At 39.5% G+C, this 16,220-nt stretch overlaps 1 protein-coding gene across 1 annotated transcript in view; it reads left to right on the forward strand.

Annotated features, from left to right (window-relative positions):
• LOC139915206 (rap1 GTPase-GDP dissociation stimulator 1-B) overlaps nt 1-16,220 on the forward strand; it is a 48,060-nt gene that overhangs the window by 4,319 nt on the left and 27,521 nt on the right. Inside the window, exon 2 of the mRNA XM_071903729.1 lies at nt 5,630-5,734. Within this exon, the coding sequence (XP_071759830.1) occupies nt 5,630-5,734 (105 nt within the window). The remainder of the gene's footprint in view (nt 1-5,629; nt 5,735-16,220) is intronic.

A 16,220-nucleotide genomic window follows, 5' to 3' on the forward strand; every position in this document is an offset into this window, starting at 1 on the left:
CTTTTTAAGGACTACACCAAATTGGGGAAATTTACCCTTTATGTGACCAGATGATTGTCAGAAAAAAATTGATGGCAACTCTAAAACTCTAAACTCTAAAAGCTCTATCTTCTTACGTTAGAAAATGCTAGTGCCAGGAAAGAGATATCTACTAGAGAGACAAGACATGATTTTGGTGGTACTTCTATTGTAACACATAAAGGATAATTTTCCCCAAAAGTTGTTGTAGTCCTTTAACGATAGATTTAAAGGGAAAGAGGGTAGGAAACAACCCCCTAGATACCATTGGAGATATGAAGCTACTGCGGGACTCCAGTACTCACAATCACACATTCACATCATCTGCTTAGCCTCAGTGTGTGCCAGGGCTTTGTTTTGCTCAGATGCAATGCAGCAAAAATGAGTTTGCCATCATCCCAGACTGCAGTGGCATTCAGTAGCACTGGCTTGTCCAGAGAAATACAACACAGAGGCTGCTCACTGTGGCTACTGTCGCTGGGCTGTTACAGATGTGCTCAGTATTTCTATATTGACATATGACTAGGTGATGAATTGTACTAATGCATTGGTATAGGAGTAGAATATTGATGCATTCATATGTGCTGGGGTTTTCCTATTAATGGCTATGGCTGGGAGATTGGAAAACTGTGTGTGAGTTCAGCAGGGTTTTGGGGGATTGGTAGATACAGTATGTATACAGAGTTACATGTCTGTCAGTGGGGCTTGGTGGGATATATGGCATTATGTGCTCTATGGATGCATACATTTAGAATACTGTAATTAGGGTATCTGATATGAAGGCCGATACAGATACAGAGTATTAGGGCTGCCCCCTAATAGTCGACCAAACGTTAGTCGATGAGAAGAGTCTTAGTCGACCAAGTTTTCATTGGTCAGTTAGTCGCAGGGGAAAAAAAAAAGCCCTCAAACTCCATTCGGGAGCTGCGCCTTAGACCAGGGTTGCACTTGGCGGGTGTATTGCTGGGGACCCAAGGACGTGCAGTGTCAGATTTGGTGCAATTTGGACACACCACACATTCAATATTAATAAACTTTAAATAAACAAGCGGACAGCGCTCTGTGCAGCAGCGGGGCTCAAAGCAAGCGACTGATAGCCTACGCCTATTGTGTGTTTTTTTTGGGTGAACCACAGTGTATTTCACCGGTGTTTCTGACTGCGAGAAGCCGCGACTTGGGTGTGTTTTTTCCCGTGAACCAGAGTGTATTTCACCGGTGTTTCTGACCACTAGAAGCCGCGACTTGGGTGTGTTTTTTCCAGTGAACCAGAGTGTATTTCACCGGTGTTTCTGACCTCTAGAAGCCGCGACTTGGGTGTGTTTTTTCCCGTGAACCAGAGTGTACTTCACAGGGGGTTCCCCACATTTTTGAGTAGCCAGCCAGATGGGAAAAGTAACCGGCTAAGGGATGTTTGTGGCGGCAAGATACATTTTTCCGGTGATGCCACTTTTTACCAAACCTTAAATATGTTTATGAAAGCATGACAATTAAAATAACATGAATAAACATTTTTATTAAAGGCTCAATGCTCAATTGAAAAATAAATGGATAATCTATATTAATTGTAAATGTTTAATGTACTTTCTTCAGTCAGTGCAGAAATTTAATTTTTAATTGTAGGAAATAAGTAGGCTAAAACAAAAATATTATAACAAATAGTAATAAATATAAGAACAAAGTTCATATCTTAGTCTTCTCAGAGCAATACTGGATCTCTCTCCTGAGTACTACTGCACTCACAGAACTGAGATCCAGTAATTATGGAAACATAAATCAGTTTAAATAATGAGGAAATGCCCCAATTTTACATGGTCATAACACCTGCATACTGGGGCTTTAACAAACCCTCCTAAAACAGAAGCCCCTATGATCTTTCCCTGTTCCTCCCTTTACTTCTCCCATTTATATTTTGAACACTGGCAAAATGGAGTCAGTGTGCAAGTGGGACTTGTCAGGATTGGTTAAATTTGGGTGGCAACATCAAAATCAAGGACCAGAATGGCTCGCGCAGATTAGACCCCCCCCCCACCTGAAAAAAATCAGGTATTGACTACTGAATTTGAGAGCGGTTTCATTTAGTCCGAGTAGGGTGTAGCAAAACCGGACTGGACAACTTTTTGTTAAGTGACGTAAGGTGAAACACTCGTTACGTTACGTAACATTACCATCGGTAATTTGAAAGAGATGGAGGTAAGTGTTGTGAGACATTCTCAATTTTTCTATCCAGTCTGTTTCCTCAACATTGCGGTTGTTCCTACCAGTGCTGCGGTCTTCGGAGCAAATGTTGCGGTTAAAACTATCAGGTCCATGTGGTGAAAAAACAGAATGTGACTCCGCTGTCAGTGGCGGTTTATTAAGACCTTATGGATAAATTGACGCCTCTGGTTACTGGTGTCAAGTAAACCGAAAATACAGGCAATGGTAGCCGCCATATTGATCTGAAGTAAACGTTACTATGGTTACAGACATTATTTACAGCCATCGCGAGATCGTACATATGCACATTCACTCAATTCAGTGAGTCAGGCAGTGTGTACGTAGGCTTAGTGACATTCAGTTATAAAAGTAGCTGGCCAGACAGAGGTGGGTAGACGGCTAAATAGCTGGCAGCCGGTGCTTGGGGAACCCCCTGATTTCACCGGTGTTTCTGACCGCGAGTAGCCACGACTTGGGTGTGTTTTTAAAAAAAAAAAAAAAAAAAAAAAAAAAAAAAATAATTAAATGAATATCATAAACGTGCGACGACTAGTCGACTAATGGCTTGAACTAACGACTACTACTCAACTAGGAAAATCTTTGGTCGGGGGCAGCCCTACAGAGTATTCAGAATTTCCCTCAGAATTGTATTCTTACTGTAATCACATTACTTTTCCCGGTAACGCAGTAGTGTAACGCATTAATGTCTAATCTTCAGTAATCACATTACAGTTACTGGCCTGGTAAAAATTGCATCAATATTGAACAAAAATAGTTTTGCCTTTGGCTTGCCCCTTTCCGCTGATACACGCCTGCTTGCACAGACTGCAACAGCTGCTGTCCCCCGACAGATGATGGTGAGAATGCCTCAACCCCTCCTAAACAGGCAAAGATTGAATTTGTCATCCATATCCATAGCCTCTGTTATCATTAATAATTTCTCTCATTGAAATATTTTACTTTGAAGCAACTTTTGAGGGAAGTATATAAAAAATTGTCTTGAATAGGCTTCTTTTGGCCTTATACCTGTTGTTTCATCCTGACCATACATACTGGCTATGCCTTGTTGTGTCCAAAGGCAGTAATGCCTTAATGTTCACTTACTTTGTTCACTTACTTTGCAAAAATTTGCTTTATTAAGCACGTTTTTGCAAAGTAAGCTTTTTGTCTGTCAATGCCTACTCTCCATTGTAGTAAGGATTAGAGGATTAGGAAAAGTAAAGCAATGAGTAATGTGATTACGTTCCTCAGGGAGTCATGTCATCTCATTACAATTTAGAGAGTGTAATTGGTAATGGATTACTTTTTCTTAAAGTAACTTCCCCAACACTGGTGTTACTGTAATGCATTAGGCAATCCCCTTGTTAACTCAAAACCATGTCATTTTTTTCACCTTTTAAACAATAGATACAGAGGATGCACGTCTAGAAGCAAATCTAAACATCGATGTTGTATTTTTGTTAGAATGTGAAGATGTTAGGAATGCAGACCTTTACATATTTGCCTGTCTCAGCTGTTAACCGACTGTAACATGGGAAGACAAAGATAACTTTGTAGGCTAATGCTAACAGACATAAAGAGAGACTTGTAGCCACACTAGCTAGTTAGCTGGAACTTGCAAGAAAAGGAAACCAAAAAGCTGTGTAATTTTTCCTTCCTCCGTTACCAGCAAATGTGTTTCTGTCAGTCAGACAACTCCTGTACTGAATAGGAACATTTTTATTGAGAATAAATATAAATATAGATTTTATTTTGGCTTCAAGGCTCACTCTCTGCGACGCGTAATTTAGAGCCAGCCAAAAGTGAGAGCAGGGAGAGATCAATTGCAAGTTGCAACCCCCTCCCCCCCGGGGAGCCATAAAGGAACAGAGCCCACAGGTGGATGATGGGGTGTTGGTGGAATGTGACATGCATAGGCAGCAGCAGCAGCAGTGGCAGCAGCAGGGCGAGCAGCAGCAGAGAATGAGAGTCAGTTTGACAGCTTAAACAGACCGTCCAACCAGTGATGGAAATACACAAGCTTAGCTGACACATCAGCTGATCCGGAGTGCATCGCCACTCGAGTTGTCTGCTTGAACTGGCTTCACTTCATATCTGCTGACCTGACCATGATGGGACTGAAAAAATGCCTCCACCTATGTTTAGATGGAAGGAATACAATAGGAAAACTGAGGAAAACATCCTAAACTGTTCAGATAATTATGTAACAGACAATTCAATGATATTGCGTAAAGAAACACAGTTTTAATAAAACTGAGAACATTGCTGTTTCCATATGTCTGATTGTCATGGATCATAAAACAAAGAGAATAGGCGTGCTCGACTCAAAACTTCAACTTCTTCAGGTGCCGACTCAAGAAAAATGTCCGCACTCACGTGTATATATTTATGCCAGTCTTTTATTTGCACAGCAGCCACAATAACGTATGCGTTTCAGCCCTTGGCCTTCCTCAGCGTTTCTATTTCCCTAGTGGAGTGACCCATATTTATAAACAACCAGGGTCTTCAATTATCAATCAAGCAATAACTGTGCATAGAACATAATAAACATAAGAAAATACACAAAATATATTTACATATTATACAGTCATCAATATGAAAAAACACTCAGTCACATTTTATGGACATATTTCCATCAATCAGTTTCATAAGAAGCCCTTTGGGATTCTCAGTCTGTAGCTGGTGTATCCAATAAGCTTCTCTTTGCAGAAGTTTTCTATCTCTGTCTCCTCCCCTCCTCAGAGGCAGAACTACCTCAATGCCCTGAAAACATAGTCTACAGACCTCATGGCCAGTAGCAGTGAAATGTCTGGCTATGGGAGACCGCTCATCTCTGGTCCATGTTACTCTTATGTTCAGAAATTCTGGTCTTCAGTTCTCTGGTTGTTTTCCCAGCATAACAAAAGCCACAAGGACATTTCAGTAAATACACCACATGTAGTTTTGCATGTAATTCTACCCCTGACTTTTTTTTGTTGCCTTTTTTTGTGTATTTTCGTATGTTTATTATGTTCTATGCACAGTTATTGTTTGATTGATAATTGAAGACCCTGGTTGTTTATAAATATGGGTCACTCCCACTAGGGAAATAGAAACGCTGAGGAAGGCCAAGGCGTACGTTATTGTGGCTGCTGTGCAAATAAAAGACTGGCATAAATATAAACACGTGAGTGCGGACATTTGTCATGGATCATAACCTGCAGTTTCAACTAGACTAACTTTACATGTATACTAATTTACTGTAATAGTTGTATCTGCATAGCAATGTTGGTAAATCTGAATGATTCATGTACATTTTGCCAGAACTAATAGCGTGCATGTATGTGTGCGTGACAGAGGCAGAAAGCAAGACTATGTTAAAGTGGCATATTCTTAACTATTGGTTTGTGTGTACGTGTGTGTGTGTGTGTTGCAGACTCTCTGAGCGAGGCGCTGAAGGCCATCACTGTTAGTACAGAGCTGATTGAGGAGGAGTTGAAGCCTCATTTGGACGCAGTGCTGTCTGCACTGCTGGAGAAGAGTAAGTCATGTATGCCTACACACACACACACACAAACACACATCTGTCCAAATGAGAGCATGTGTTGGTTTTTCTTTTCTAAATGAAGCGAAGCCTGCGAAGCTAGTTCAGGCAGACAACTCGAGTTGCGCTGCAGTCACGTGATACACACACTCCTCATACAACTCTTATCAAGCGCCCCCCTCTCAATAAGGCGGTCTATTTATGCTTCCCACACCTGCTAACACACGCTTTCATCATCCCCACCTCCACCCCAGCATCCACTTGTAGGCTCTGATTCTAGGTCTCCCCCGGGGGGGAAGTTCCCTATTGTCACTCCCTGCTTTCTTAGGCTAGCTATGGTGCACGCTCGCTGGGTGAGTGGCCGAGTTGGCAGACTGAACTAAAAAACATGAACACTTAATTTATCTTACAGTTTATCTTAACTGTTTACACAAGACACACTGACAAAAATCACACTCATGTGCCAAATCTCTTAAACCACCAAAAATACAAGCGCATTTTCTGTGTTTCACTTAGATCACAATTCTAAATCACATTTTTTGTAAAATACGACACACAATTCTGTACATTTGGCACAATCTTCATAAATAATCTTGTACTCATATGGAAAGCACTGCCTTTCAAAATGCTAAACTGAACGTATCACTTGGCCACATTGACTACTCACAGGTACAAATAACAGTTGCTACTTTTTTTTTACTGTTGTACTACATATACATATGGTATATACATACGGTAGTCAGTGATTACTGTACTATAGGATGCACTATTGCAAGTGGACCATACTGTAAACAGCAAGTATGCCCCATGTATCGTATGAAATTAGGAGGCTGGGGATTCCGAACTTGTCAGCAGAAATTTATGTTTACTACATAGTATTTTTACTGTTACTGTAGTATCACAGTATTTTACTTTATTTGTACATTTTACAGACGTGAGAGACTTCCAGGTCATGGTGGTAGAGACCTAAGCAGGAAAATTATATTAACCTGGTACTGGCAAGCAATGCCATTAGACTGAGGGAAATCCATAGTCAAATCATTGTAGACCAGCCCTTGTTTCACAAAATATTGAAAGGGTTGAGCTTATCGACACTGGACCGTGTCCTACAGCCAAACCTAATTGTGTTTGCTGAAATCAATACAGTATTTTGTTCCTCTATTTCTGTTTGGCTAGTAACATGATAATCTATTACAAGCAAGTAGTAAGTAAGTAGTAAAAAATGAAAAAGGCATAGGCCTGCTGATAAGTAAAGGCATTCATTGTAGTGTTTTCCTTTGAATACAATAGTGTGCAATTCGTTCTTAGAAAGATCTATTCATTTGATGCCACGCGTGTAACATTTGAAGGCAAAATTTAATTTTTGCTTTTGAATGTAATGTTTCGGTAACCCTTCCTTTTACCGTGACCCTAACTACTAGCTATATAACGCTAGACAGTACCAGCCCCCATTCATAGGCCTAGTCGATCACAACAAAACCACACAAAGCGGACTTCACACCTACGTGGTCATGAACATGTTCCAGTGAGTCTACACAACTTTGTCTCTGAGAAGCCAAACAGAGAACCTGCTTCATCTTGAAACTGGTGAAGTGCTGCACCTGCCTGATGAACACACACACACACACACACACACACACGCCAGTTCAGTGTGTCTGTGTCCCCTATCTGCTACAACAGAGCTCAACTCTGAATAATCATCGGCTCCTCTGGGTCGGTGATTCATGCATCACACAGTTATTCCACTACATGACACTTCATACAACACACCATACACATTATTACGGCTCCCTGTAGTTAGTGACTCAGCACTTAGCAAGTCCACACACAGTCATTGACGTTTCTGTTATTCAAAGTTCATAATTCAGTGTTCTTAGATAGTTATATTGTCACTCCTTTATTGCCCATCTCTTAGCTCATATCTTCCATCGTTCAACTTCTGTAATTGCGTCTAAATATTGATAAAATTATCATTATTATATGCTCATCTATCTGTGTATTACTGTATGGGTTTAAATGGGTTTAGCTCAGAATTCAGTCCTTCAGATGAGACCTGTTGATGTTGTCTATATCTGGTGCCCCGTTGAAGCTAACTCAAAATCAGACACCATCAATAACTACTTACACTACAGTGAGATTGAGAAGAAGCCCAGGGCTGACGGACGGGCAGGTGTGTAGGGCTTGAGCAATGCAGAGAGGTATGATGGAGCTAGTCCATTCATTGCCTTGTGGGTGAGTAAAAAACCTAAAAATCAGCTCTGTATTTAACAGGAAGTGATGCTAAAATGGGGGTCATGTGTGCTGATTTGGAGTCCTGGTCAGGATTCTATCAGCTGAGTTTTGAATCAATTGTAACTTGTTGATGAGAGCATTTGTGCAGCCAGACATGAGTGAATTACAGACATTCATTTTCAGCATCCTGCTATATTATGTAGGTGATAAATAGAGTTTCAAGGGAGACCAGAGTGAATGAGTTAAAAGTGACTATGCCCAGATGGCACTGGACTAGCTGTGAACTGGGGCTGGCAAGATCTGGTTCAATAGAAGACACGGTGGATGTTGATTTAGGGTGACCATAAAAGGAAGGGTTAGCAGTGTGTGGAGTTTTGCACTTTTGTGTCTGTGATTTTTGATCTGATGAAGAAAAATAAGAAAATAATTTCAGACAAATTGTGTAAACAATTAAGGAAAACTAACTTGCAAGTGGTACAGTACACTTGAAGTTGAAGTGTGGAAAAAATAAATCGAGTGCAGCTGAAGTAGTGCAAATATTTGAATATGCACTTGCAGTAACTGCAGTGTCATCCATCCAGGCTGCTGTACTGTATCTCTAAGCCTGTCATTTGTTTTCACCCACAGTTTAGCAGTACACAGTCAGCTAGCTTAGGGATGCAAGGCCCATATCACAACTAAGGCAGAGTCACATCCATCTATCTCACAGTGAAGTAAGCACAGCTCTATCTCAAGGATACTAGGCTAGTGTCTACAGAAAGTACTAGCAATGTTGTTCTTTGATTGATTGATTGTGTCCCCCAAAGTCACTGTAGCATTTACTGTGATGTGAAGTGACAGCCGTCTCTGCTCTGGAAGATGTAACTGGGGGAGGTGGTAAGGTACGACTTTAACATACGGTGCTGAAAGAACAGGGTAGCTGTCAGATATTGCAAGACGAATGCGACTACCGTCAATAGAACTTGCGGAAGTTACCTGGTGGTTAGTGCGCATTAGTCGGAGGTAGACAGTAGTCACAGTTACATCTCCCAGGAGGTATCATTCAGTTTCTTTTATTATCAGTACCGACCTTATAATTATCAACTGCTACCCGGTCCTTACAGGACATTTGGATAATTTCCCAGTGAAGAACTTCAGAGATAATCAGAGTTATAGCTATGCCTAACAGAAGTTATCATGTAGTTATCAGTACCTACCCAGTCCTTACAGGAGATTAATGAGTTTTAAGAGAAGAAGCCATGTGGCTCTTTTTCAAACGTCAAATCATTTTCAGTTATTTCACTGTAACTACCATGTAACTTCACCAGGTGAGCACCGTATACTAAAGCAAACTATTCCCAGTAGTTTCATAGTAACTCTTTACAGTACCTACCCAGTCCTTACAGGAGATTAATGAGTTTTATGAGAAGAATCCATGTGTGACCAATCCCAGTAGTTTCATAGTATCTATCCAGTCCTTACAGTAGCCTACCTATCCAGTCCTTACATGACATTAATGAGGTTTATGAGAAGAATCCATGTGGCTCTTTTTCAAAATGTCAAATCATTTTCTGTTATTTCACTGCAGCTACCATGTACGTTCACCAGGTGAGCACCGTATACTAAAGCAAACCTTCCCCAGTAGTTTCACAGTAACGTCCTGCCTATAACCGATAACTTACCATGTCCTGTGGAAAAAGCCCCCGCGTAGGATCCATGTTGTGGTGATGGACTATTGCAAACAGTTTACCAGACGTACAGTAATTTCGGCCTTTGTCGCATATTTCCAAGTTAAAACAACGTTTAACCCACACATTTTCAACACTTAAGTTTAAATGTATAAACATGGAATAATGGTCAAGTTTGCACACAGTGTTAGGTTCAGAACTTTAATTTTTTACTTAAAACATGAAAAAATAATGAGGACACAGGGTTCATATTCTAACAAAATAGCTAAAGGTAAAATGCTAAAAAATAAATACCAAATCCGATAAACCATAAAATGAAAAATAGTCTACAAGTAACGTGGACAATGTGAAATTTTCCAGGAAAAACACTTATTTCTTACCTAGAACATGTGTCACGCAACTTGCTACAAGTCAATGAAGTTAGACAACTTATGGATAAAAAGAAGAATACCAAAAGAGCAGATTTTCTCTCTTCCTATTTTCTGATGTCTTCGAAAATCCGTTGACGCTGAAGCCAACTGAAGCTGCTGCTGACACACAGCATATTCTCTTAAAACTCATTAATCTCCTGTAAGGACTGGGTAGGTACTGATAACTACATGATAACTTATGTTAGGCGTAGCTACAACTCTGATTACCTCTGAGGTTCTTCACACGGCGATGGGTGGGGTGAATCCATAATATCCTCGACACTCAATTATAAGGTCGGTACTGATAATAATAAAAGAAACTGAATGATACCTCCTGGGAGATGTAACTGTAACTACTGTCGAACTCCGACTAATGCGCACTAACCACCAGGTAACTTCTGCAAGTTTTATTGACGGTACTCGCATTCGTCTTGCAATATCCGACAGCTACCCTGTTCTTTCAGCACCGTATGTTAAAGTCGTACCGGTGGTACAGTTGCTAATACACATTTCTTGAATGATACTCGATTTTCCCAAAACTAAAAAGCCACAGTGCTCTGGCCAAACGTCACACTGCTAAGACAAAATGAAACACACACCACCGAGTAAAAACCTGTTTTCCCATTTCATCACATCTATTTTTATCATTTCATTTCAACACCACTGAATACACATTATACACTGAAATAAATAAATTAGCACAGATCCTGTACAGAGCCATGGCGCGGTCAATCAATTCAATTCAATTCTATCCACTGGAGCACTGCGACATGGTTAGCGGTTAAATTACCAAATTCCAACGTTCTAACGTTAAATACCACAAGGTAAAAATGTTACCTACCATTAAAGTTTGTAGGGCAGCAAAAGACGAGTTATCAGGTTACTGTTTACAAATCCAAATTACAAATTAAGCAAGTTTGGAGCAAATTGTGGAATGTTAAGTTTCACTTTAGTTTTCATTCTGGGAGGCTGTTGGATTGAGTACAATGCTGCTGGTATGCTGTCTGTGCATCTCCACATGACAGACATGACGTGATGCGACATCAGGCGCATTAGAGATCGATTTAGATCAGTTTATATACATTGACCAATTTTGATTTTGTGCCTGTGACAAAGATGCCCTCTAGAGGCCATCTCACGAAACGCATCATCTCACGAAATGACTGACTGCCTGACCTGAATTTGCCTTGTGAAAAATGCTCAATAATGAATCAGTAACTTTTACAGAGCAACTGACCTCTAAACATTTTGTACAACAACATGCTACTGTAATCTACCCTAAATTATGTAATTGTGCAACGTGTGAAACACAATATCAAAATTCTAATTTTTATTTTCTGAATTTCAACTGAATTTGCCGACACACAGAGAAAGTAGGGGAAAGGAGTAAAAAAAAATACAGTAAAATTCATTTAAAAATCAAAGTCAATATATTTCCAAAGTAGGCTATTCAACTGAAATAAGGGATATGTTGGAGTCCATTGTAATAAAACATATCAACTCATCTGTAGCTCATTTTATTCAGTGCTTTCTACATGACAACACAAGGTCACCTGTGCTTTAAGAAGGGACGTGTGTAGGGTTTCGCAAAAAAGCTTCAACAAATCTGCAATTTGTGTGAAAACAGGTGAATAATGCTTCTAGGTTTGTTGAAAGAGTCTTTCTTTTGGTGGCTACTGTAATGGTTTGGGTTTGTTGATGTTTTGTTCATACAACCAATTCATTCAATTCAATTCAGAAAAACTGTAATTCTTGGTTTCATATTTTGTCTGCTCTGAATCTTTAAGCTTGGCCTAATAACATTTTCTCTCACGGTTTGGCCAAAATATTCCTCTATTTCGACCCGGGTCCTTACCCTTTAAACTCGGATCGGCCGCCTGTGGCCTCATTTGCATCATGCTGTTTAGATGGCTCTAAAATCGAAACCATAACAGCTAGCATCATAATTCTTTTTGCATCTGAAAGCTAAGACTTCTGTCTTCACTACAACCCCTGCCCATGCAACCCCTGTAGCATGTTTTTTTTCACTCTAAACGAACTGCAGAAAGTTGTAAATTTGTATGTCAAGTTATGAGATGTAAAATCTATTGATTTGTGGATTAGGTATGTTCTAGAGATCTAATGTTGACATCATCACGTTGTACCACGCCCGTGTCTGCTGGTGAAAAGGTCCGGCACACCCGGCTGTTTAGGGTGCTAATGTGCCGGGTGTTTGACTGAGGAGCAAGCGTGTCGGTCAGCTCCGCTCTCCCTGAAATGTCTCCTGCTGCCGACCCTCCCACCCCTGCGAAGAGGATAACCGATGTTTGGAGAAACATTAGCAGTTGACTAGCCAACTGCTAATATTGGCTAGCCAAATGCTAATGTTTCTCCTCGGGCAGAGAGGAAACAGAGAGCGGGCAGGTGTCTTCCAGACATCGGTTACCCTCTTCGGCGGGGTGGGAGGGCCAAAACTAACAAAAACACCTTTGCACTCTGCTCATAAAAATGAGCATATCTCAAAAACTAAAAGATGTACATAGTTCAAATAAAGTGAAATATTTTGTTCATGTTCCTTACATTTACAATTTCTGTGGCTAAATATGTTTAGTGTGTGTATTTAGCAAACTTTGGTCAAAAAACATGTCCAATTTTGTCTGGTTTTTAATTTATGACAATTTCAATATTTTTTCTAGTTATTATGGTTTATTGATTTACATAGCCTTTTAGCTTGGGTTGTGCAGATTTTAGGGATATGAAACATTTGAAGATACTCAAAAAAATGACATCACAGTAAGCAAAAATACCAGTGTAGGCTCTGGCGGACCATTTCTATTGCAGAGTATAAAGAGTTAAAAAAAATAAATTAAAAAAAAGGCAATACTATGGCAGATTGTTACTCAGTCAACACTATTAGATATAAAAAAAAAAAATACTACCCATATAGTACTGTCTTGTTCCTACTAGGGAGATAGGATGCTATTTTCACCAATATTTATTAATGAGACATATTAAGTATTAGTAATATTTATTAATGAGACATATTAAGTATTAGTTATGCCAGATACCATGCAGTGCAGCCTTGGCCCAAATCTGAGAGCTATAAAAAGCTCTGGAGGAGAGGGCTGGAATTTCAAACCAGAACGCCCCACTGCCTCACCTCTACAACAGCAAACAGCTGCTTGAGTGAAGCGCATAGGAGTGTGTGTGTGTGTGTGTGTGTGTGTGTGTGTGTGTGTGCATGCGTGTCTGTGTTGGAGGCTGGAGGCAGTCTTACTTTGGCAACACCAACTCTCAGGTGGATTAAGAATGCAAGAGGGAGGGATGCTAATCTTCATTAATATCAGAAAGAAAGGAGAGGTGAGCCGCAACAGATTAGTAGGCTAAAAGCTCTCTCTGTCTGTCTGTGTCTCTGTCTGTCTCTCTCTCTGACTGTTTGTCTGTCTGTCTGCCCCTCTGTCTGTTTCTCTGTCCGTCTGTCTGTCTGTTTTTCTCTCTTTGTCTGTCTGCCTCCCTCTCTCTGTCTCTCCGTCGCTCTCTCAATCACTCCTTCCACCTCTCTGTTGCTTTTTTCCCCTCACCCTCTATCCTTTTCTGTCTCTCTTAACCTCTCTCTCACCACACACACACTCACACATTCCCTCCTGTCCTCTCTCCTGCCTGCCTCCTCTTTCCATTCTCCTCCAGTAGATATCCAGTCTATCTGAGGTTGCTGAGGCTGAAAATGGTTCCCCTCTCAACCTCAGTGGGGGTGGGGGGTTGTCATGGCAACGCAGCCCACCCCCCACCTCCCCACTCACCCCCACCGCTAGCACCACTAGCACCCCCACTTCCCCGGTTATTGTGGCATTCCCATCAACATCCGCTAAATACTAGCTTTCCTATCTGTCCTATGCTCCAATGCCAGAACTACACCCTTCACCCACATACACACACACCTCCTCCTTTCCTTGCAAGATTTCTTTCTATGACTACCATATACAGTATATAGTGCATTATAAGGGAATTATAATGTACTCATAATGCCCCTTAATGCTTATTGGTGCAGTATATCAGCATTCATAAAACATTATAGATATAACTTGTAATAAATTATAATAAATTATATATGGTTATTATATACGGTTATCTTATTTTAAGTATTATACAAGTTTCTTATGACAAGTTCAGAGGTTGTCTTACTGAGATTAAAAGTTGTCCGCCTAACATCTGATATCATAAACATTCATAAGATGCCACCGGCTTTGTTTACATGACAGTTTAGAGGCTTTTCAGTTGAGTCACAAATCTACCAACCACAGATCGTGCCATAATGAAGGTCTATCTTAGAAGTAGCTGTGTGTAAATTATGTCAAAAACTAGGCTAGAAAAAGAGAGCTAGTTGAAAAAGCGTGTTGTGGCGTGGCTGTAGATCCTAGAAGAATCCTTCTATGTAAAAGTAAATAGTCTGATTAGGTAGATTTGTTTCCCAATTTAGGTTATTGTGACACAGTAAACTGTTTTGTCTTTAGCCCTAGTCGAATACTACTCGACTACAACTAAAACACTCTGAGTGAGTCAGTTAACCTGAACAAACCGGTTTTCCGGCTTCGTTAGCTAGCCATCTATGGAGAGCGGTGGGTGTCGCATCAAATATTCTAGGCTAATACGGTGATTAATTATCAATAATTAATTAAAAGAGAATTAAGTTGATAATGAAAATGCTTTTAAATGGCTCATTTAATAAAACTATTTATAAACCGATTAATAAAAATGCTTTTAAATGAGCCATTTGATAAAACTATTTATAAAACAGTTAATTAAATGGACAAATGAATGACTGAATTTAGAAATTGATTTGCAAAATGCGATTTAAAAAGACATTCAAAATTTGCCTTTTTTATTCATTTTCATATTCTTGTTTATTCATTTTCATATTATTTGTCCTTTACACAATTCATTTTGGACCTTACTTTACCATTGGACAACTTTTTTACTTAAAGCACAAGCACCAAGAGTGCCACACTAATAGTAATAGCTGCAGAGCTCTCATTGAAGTATTTTAATATAACTAATTAAGAGAAATAAATAACAATAACAATTTATTAAATCACTAATTAAAATGGATTTAATTAAACTCAATTCAATGTTAATTAATTAAACTTTTGTATAATAATCAATTGAATGGGAAATTAAAATTAATAATATGATTTCATAATACTTTCTGTAACCCATAAATAAAACCACAAGTCCAGTGGTCCGGAACAATGCCAGTAAAACGCGCTGACATAAATCAACGTCATAACTTTTCCATAACATAACTTAAACACAACTTAAAGTACACACATTCAATAGCACAGTCTGGTGGCTTGAATCAGTGGGAGAAATGGCACTGTTTACCTGTAACCAATAGCCCTTTTCACACATGAAACCCGTAAAAGTGCCAGATTGATTTTTCCGGTAATGATAGCAGTTTGTGTTGTTCACACAAGACATGCCATTCCACCTTTTTAACGTAATGCTGCCATTCACACAGCACTGGCAATACCGTTACATTGTCATTTACCGGAAATTACGTTTAACCGCCGGAGTCTCTGCAGTTTGAAAACATGGCGGGTTAATCTCTCCGCCCACCCGACTCCCAGGATCTCTCTTATTTCACCTTCTGTCCAATTCCACATTTTCCTCAAAAAAGTAAAGCTACAGCCTGTTGTATGGTGGTTTGTATTCCCCTGCTCAGCAGCAGAGCATCTTATAACGTTGTGCTTGTTTGGTCCGTGTATTTTATTGGTCTTTCTATTTTCTTTTCAGAAACAGAAATTAAAAAAATGAAAAACGAATGGTGATTTGATTTTCATTTAAATTTTATTTTTTATTTAATCTACAAATTAAAGAAGATGTTATCCTGGTCAGAAACGTCAGATAAACATAAAGGATTTTCCTTTTCTCCTTTGTAAAACATGGATCGCTGTTCAATTCAGTAATAAACTTTATTTCATTATTTCATGTATTTTGCCAGAAAAATCAGACTAGTTCATAATAATAGCCTGTTGATTGATCACACACGATAGGTCTAATTATGATCTGATATGCACGATATTCTAATATCCACGTGTTGCAGCTTTCTCAGCTCTCAGGAATAGGAAGGTGAAATTATTCCAGACAGGACGATGGATTAGTAAAATGGTCTTTGAACATATTTTCTATCAGAAATAA

The sequence above is a fragment of the Centroberyx gerrardi genome, chromosome 15 (genome assembly GCF_048128805.1).
Source record: "Centroberyx gerrardi isolate f3 chromosome 15, fCenGer3.hap1.cur.20231027, whole genome shotgun sequence".
In the NCBI taxonomy this organism is placed as follows: Eukaryota; Metazoa; Chordata; class Actinopteri; order Beryciformes; family Berycidae; genus Centroberyx; species Centroberyx gerrardi.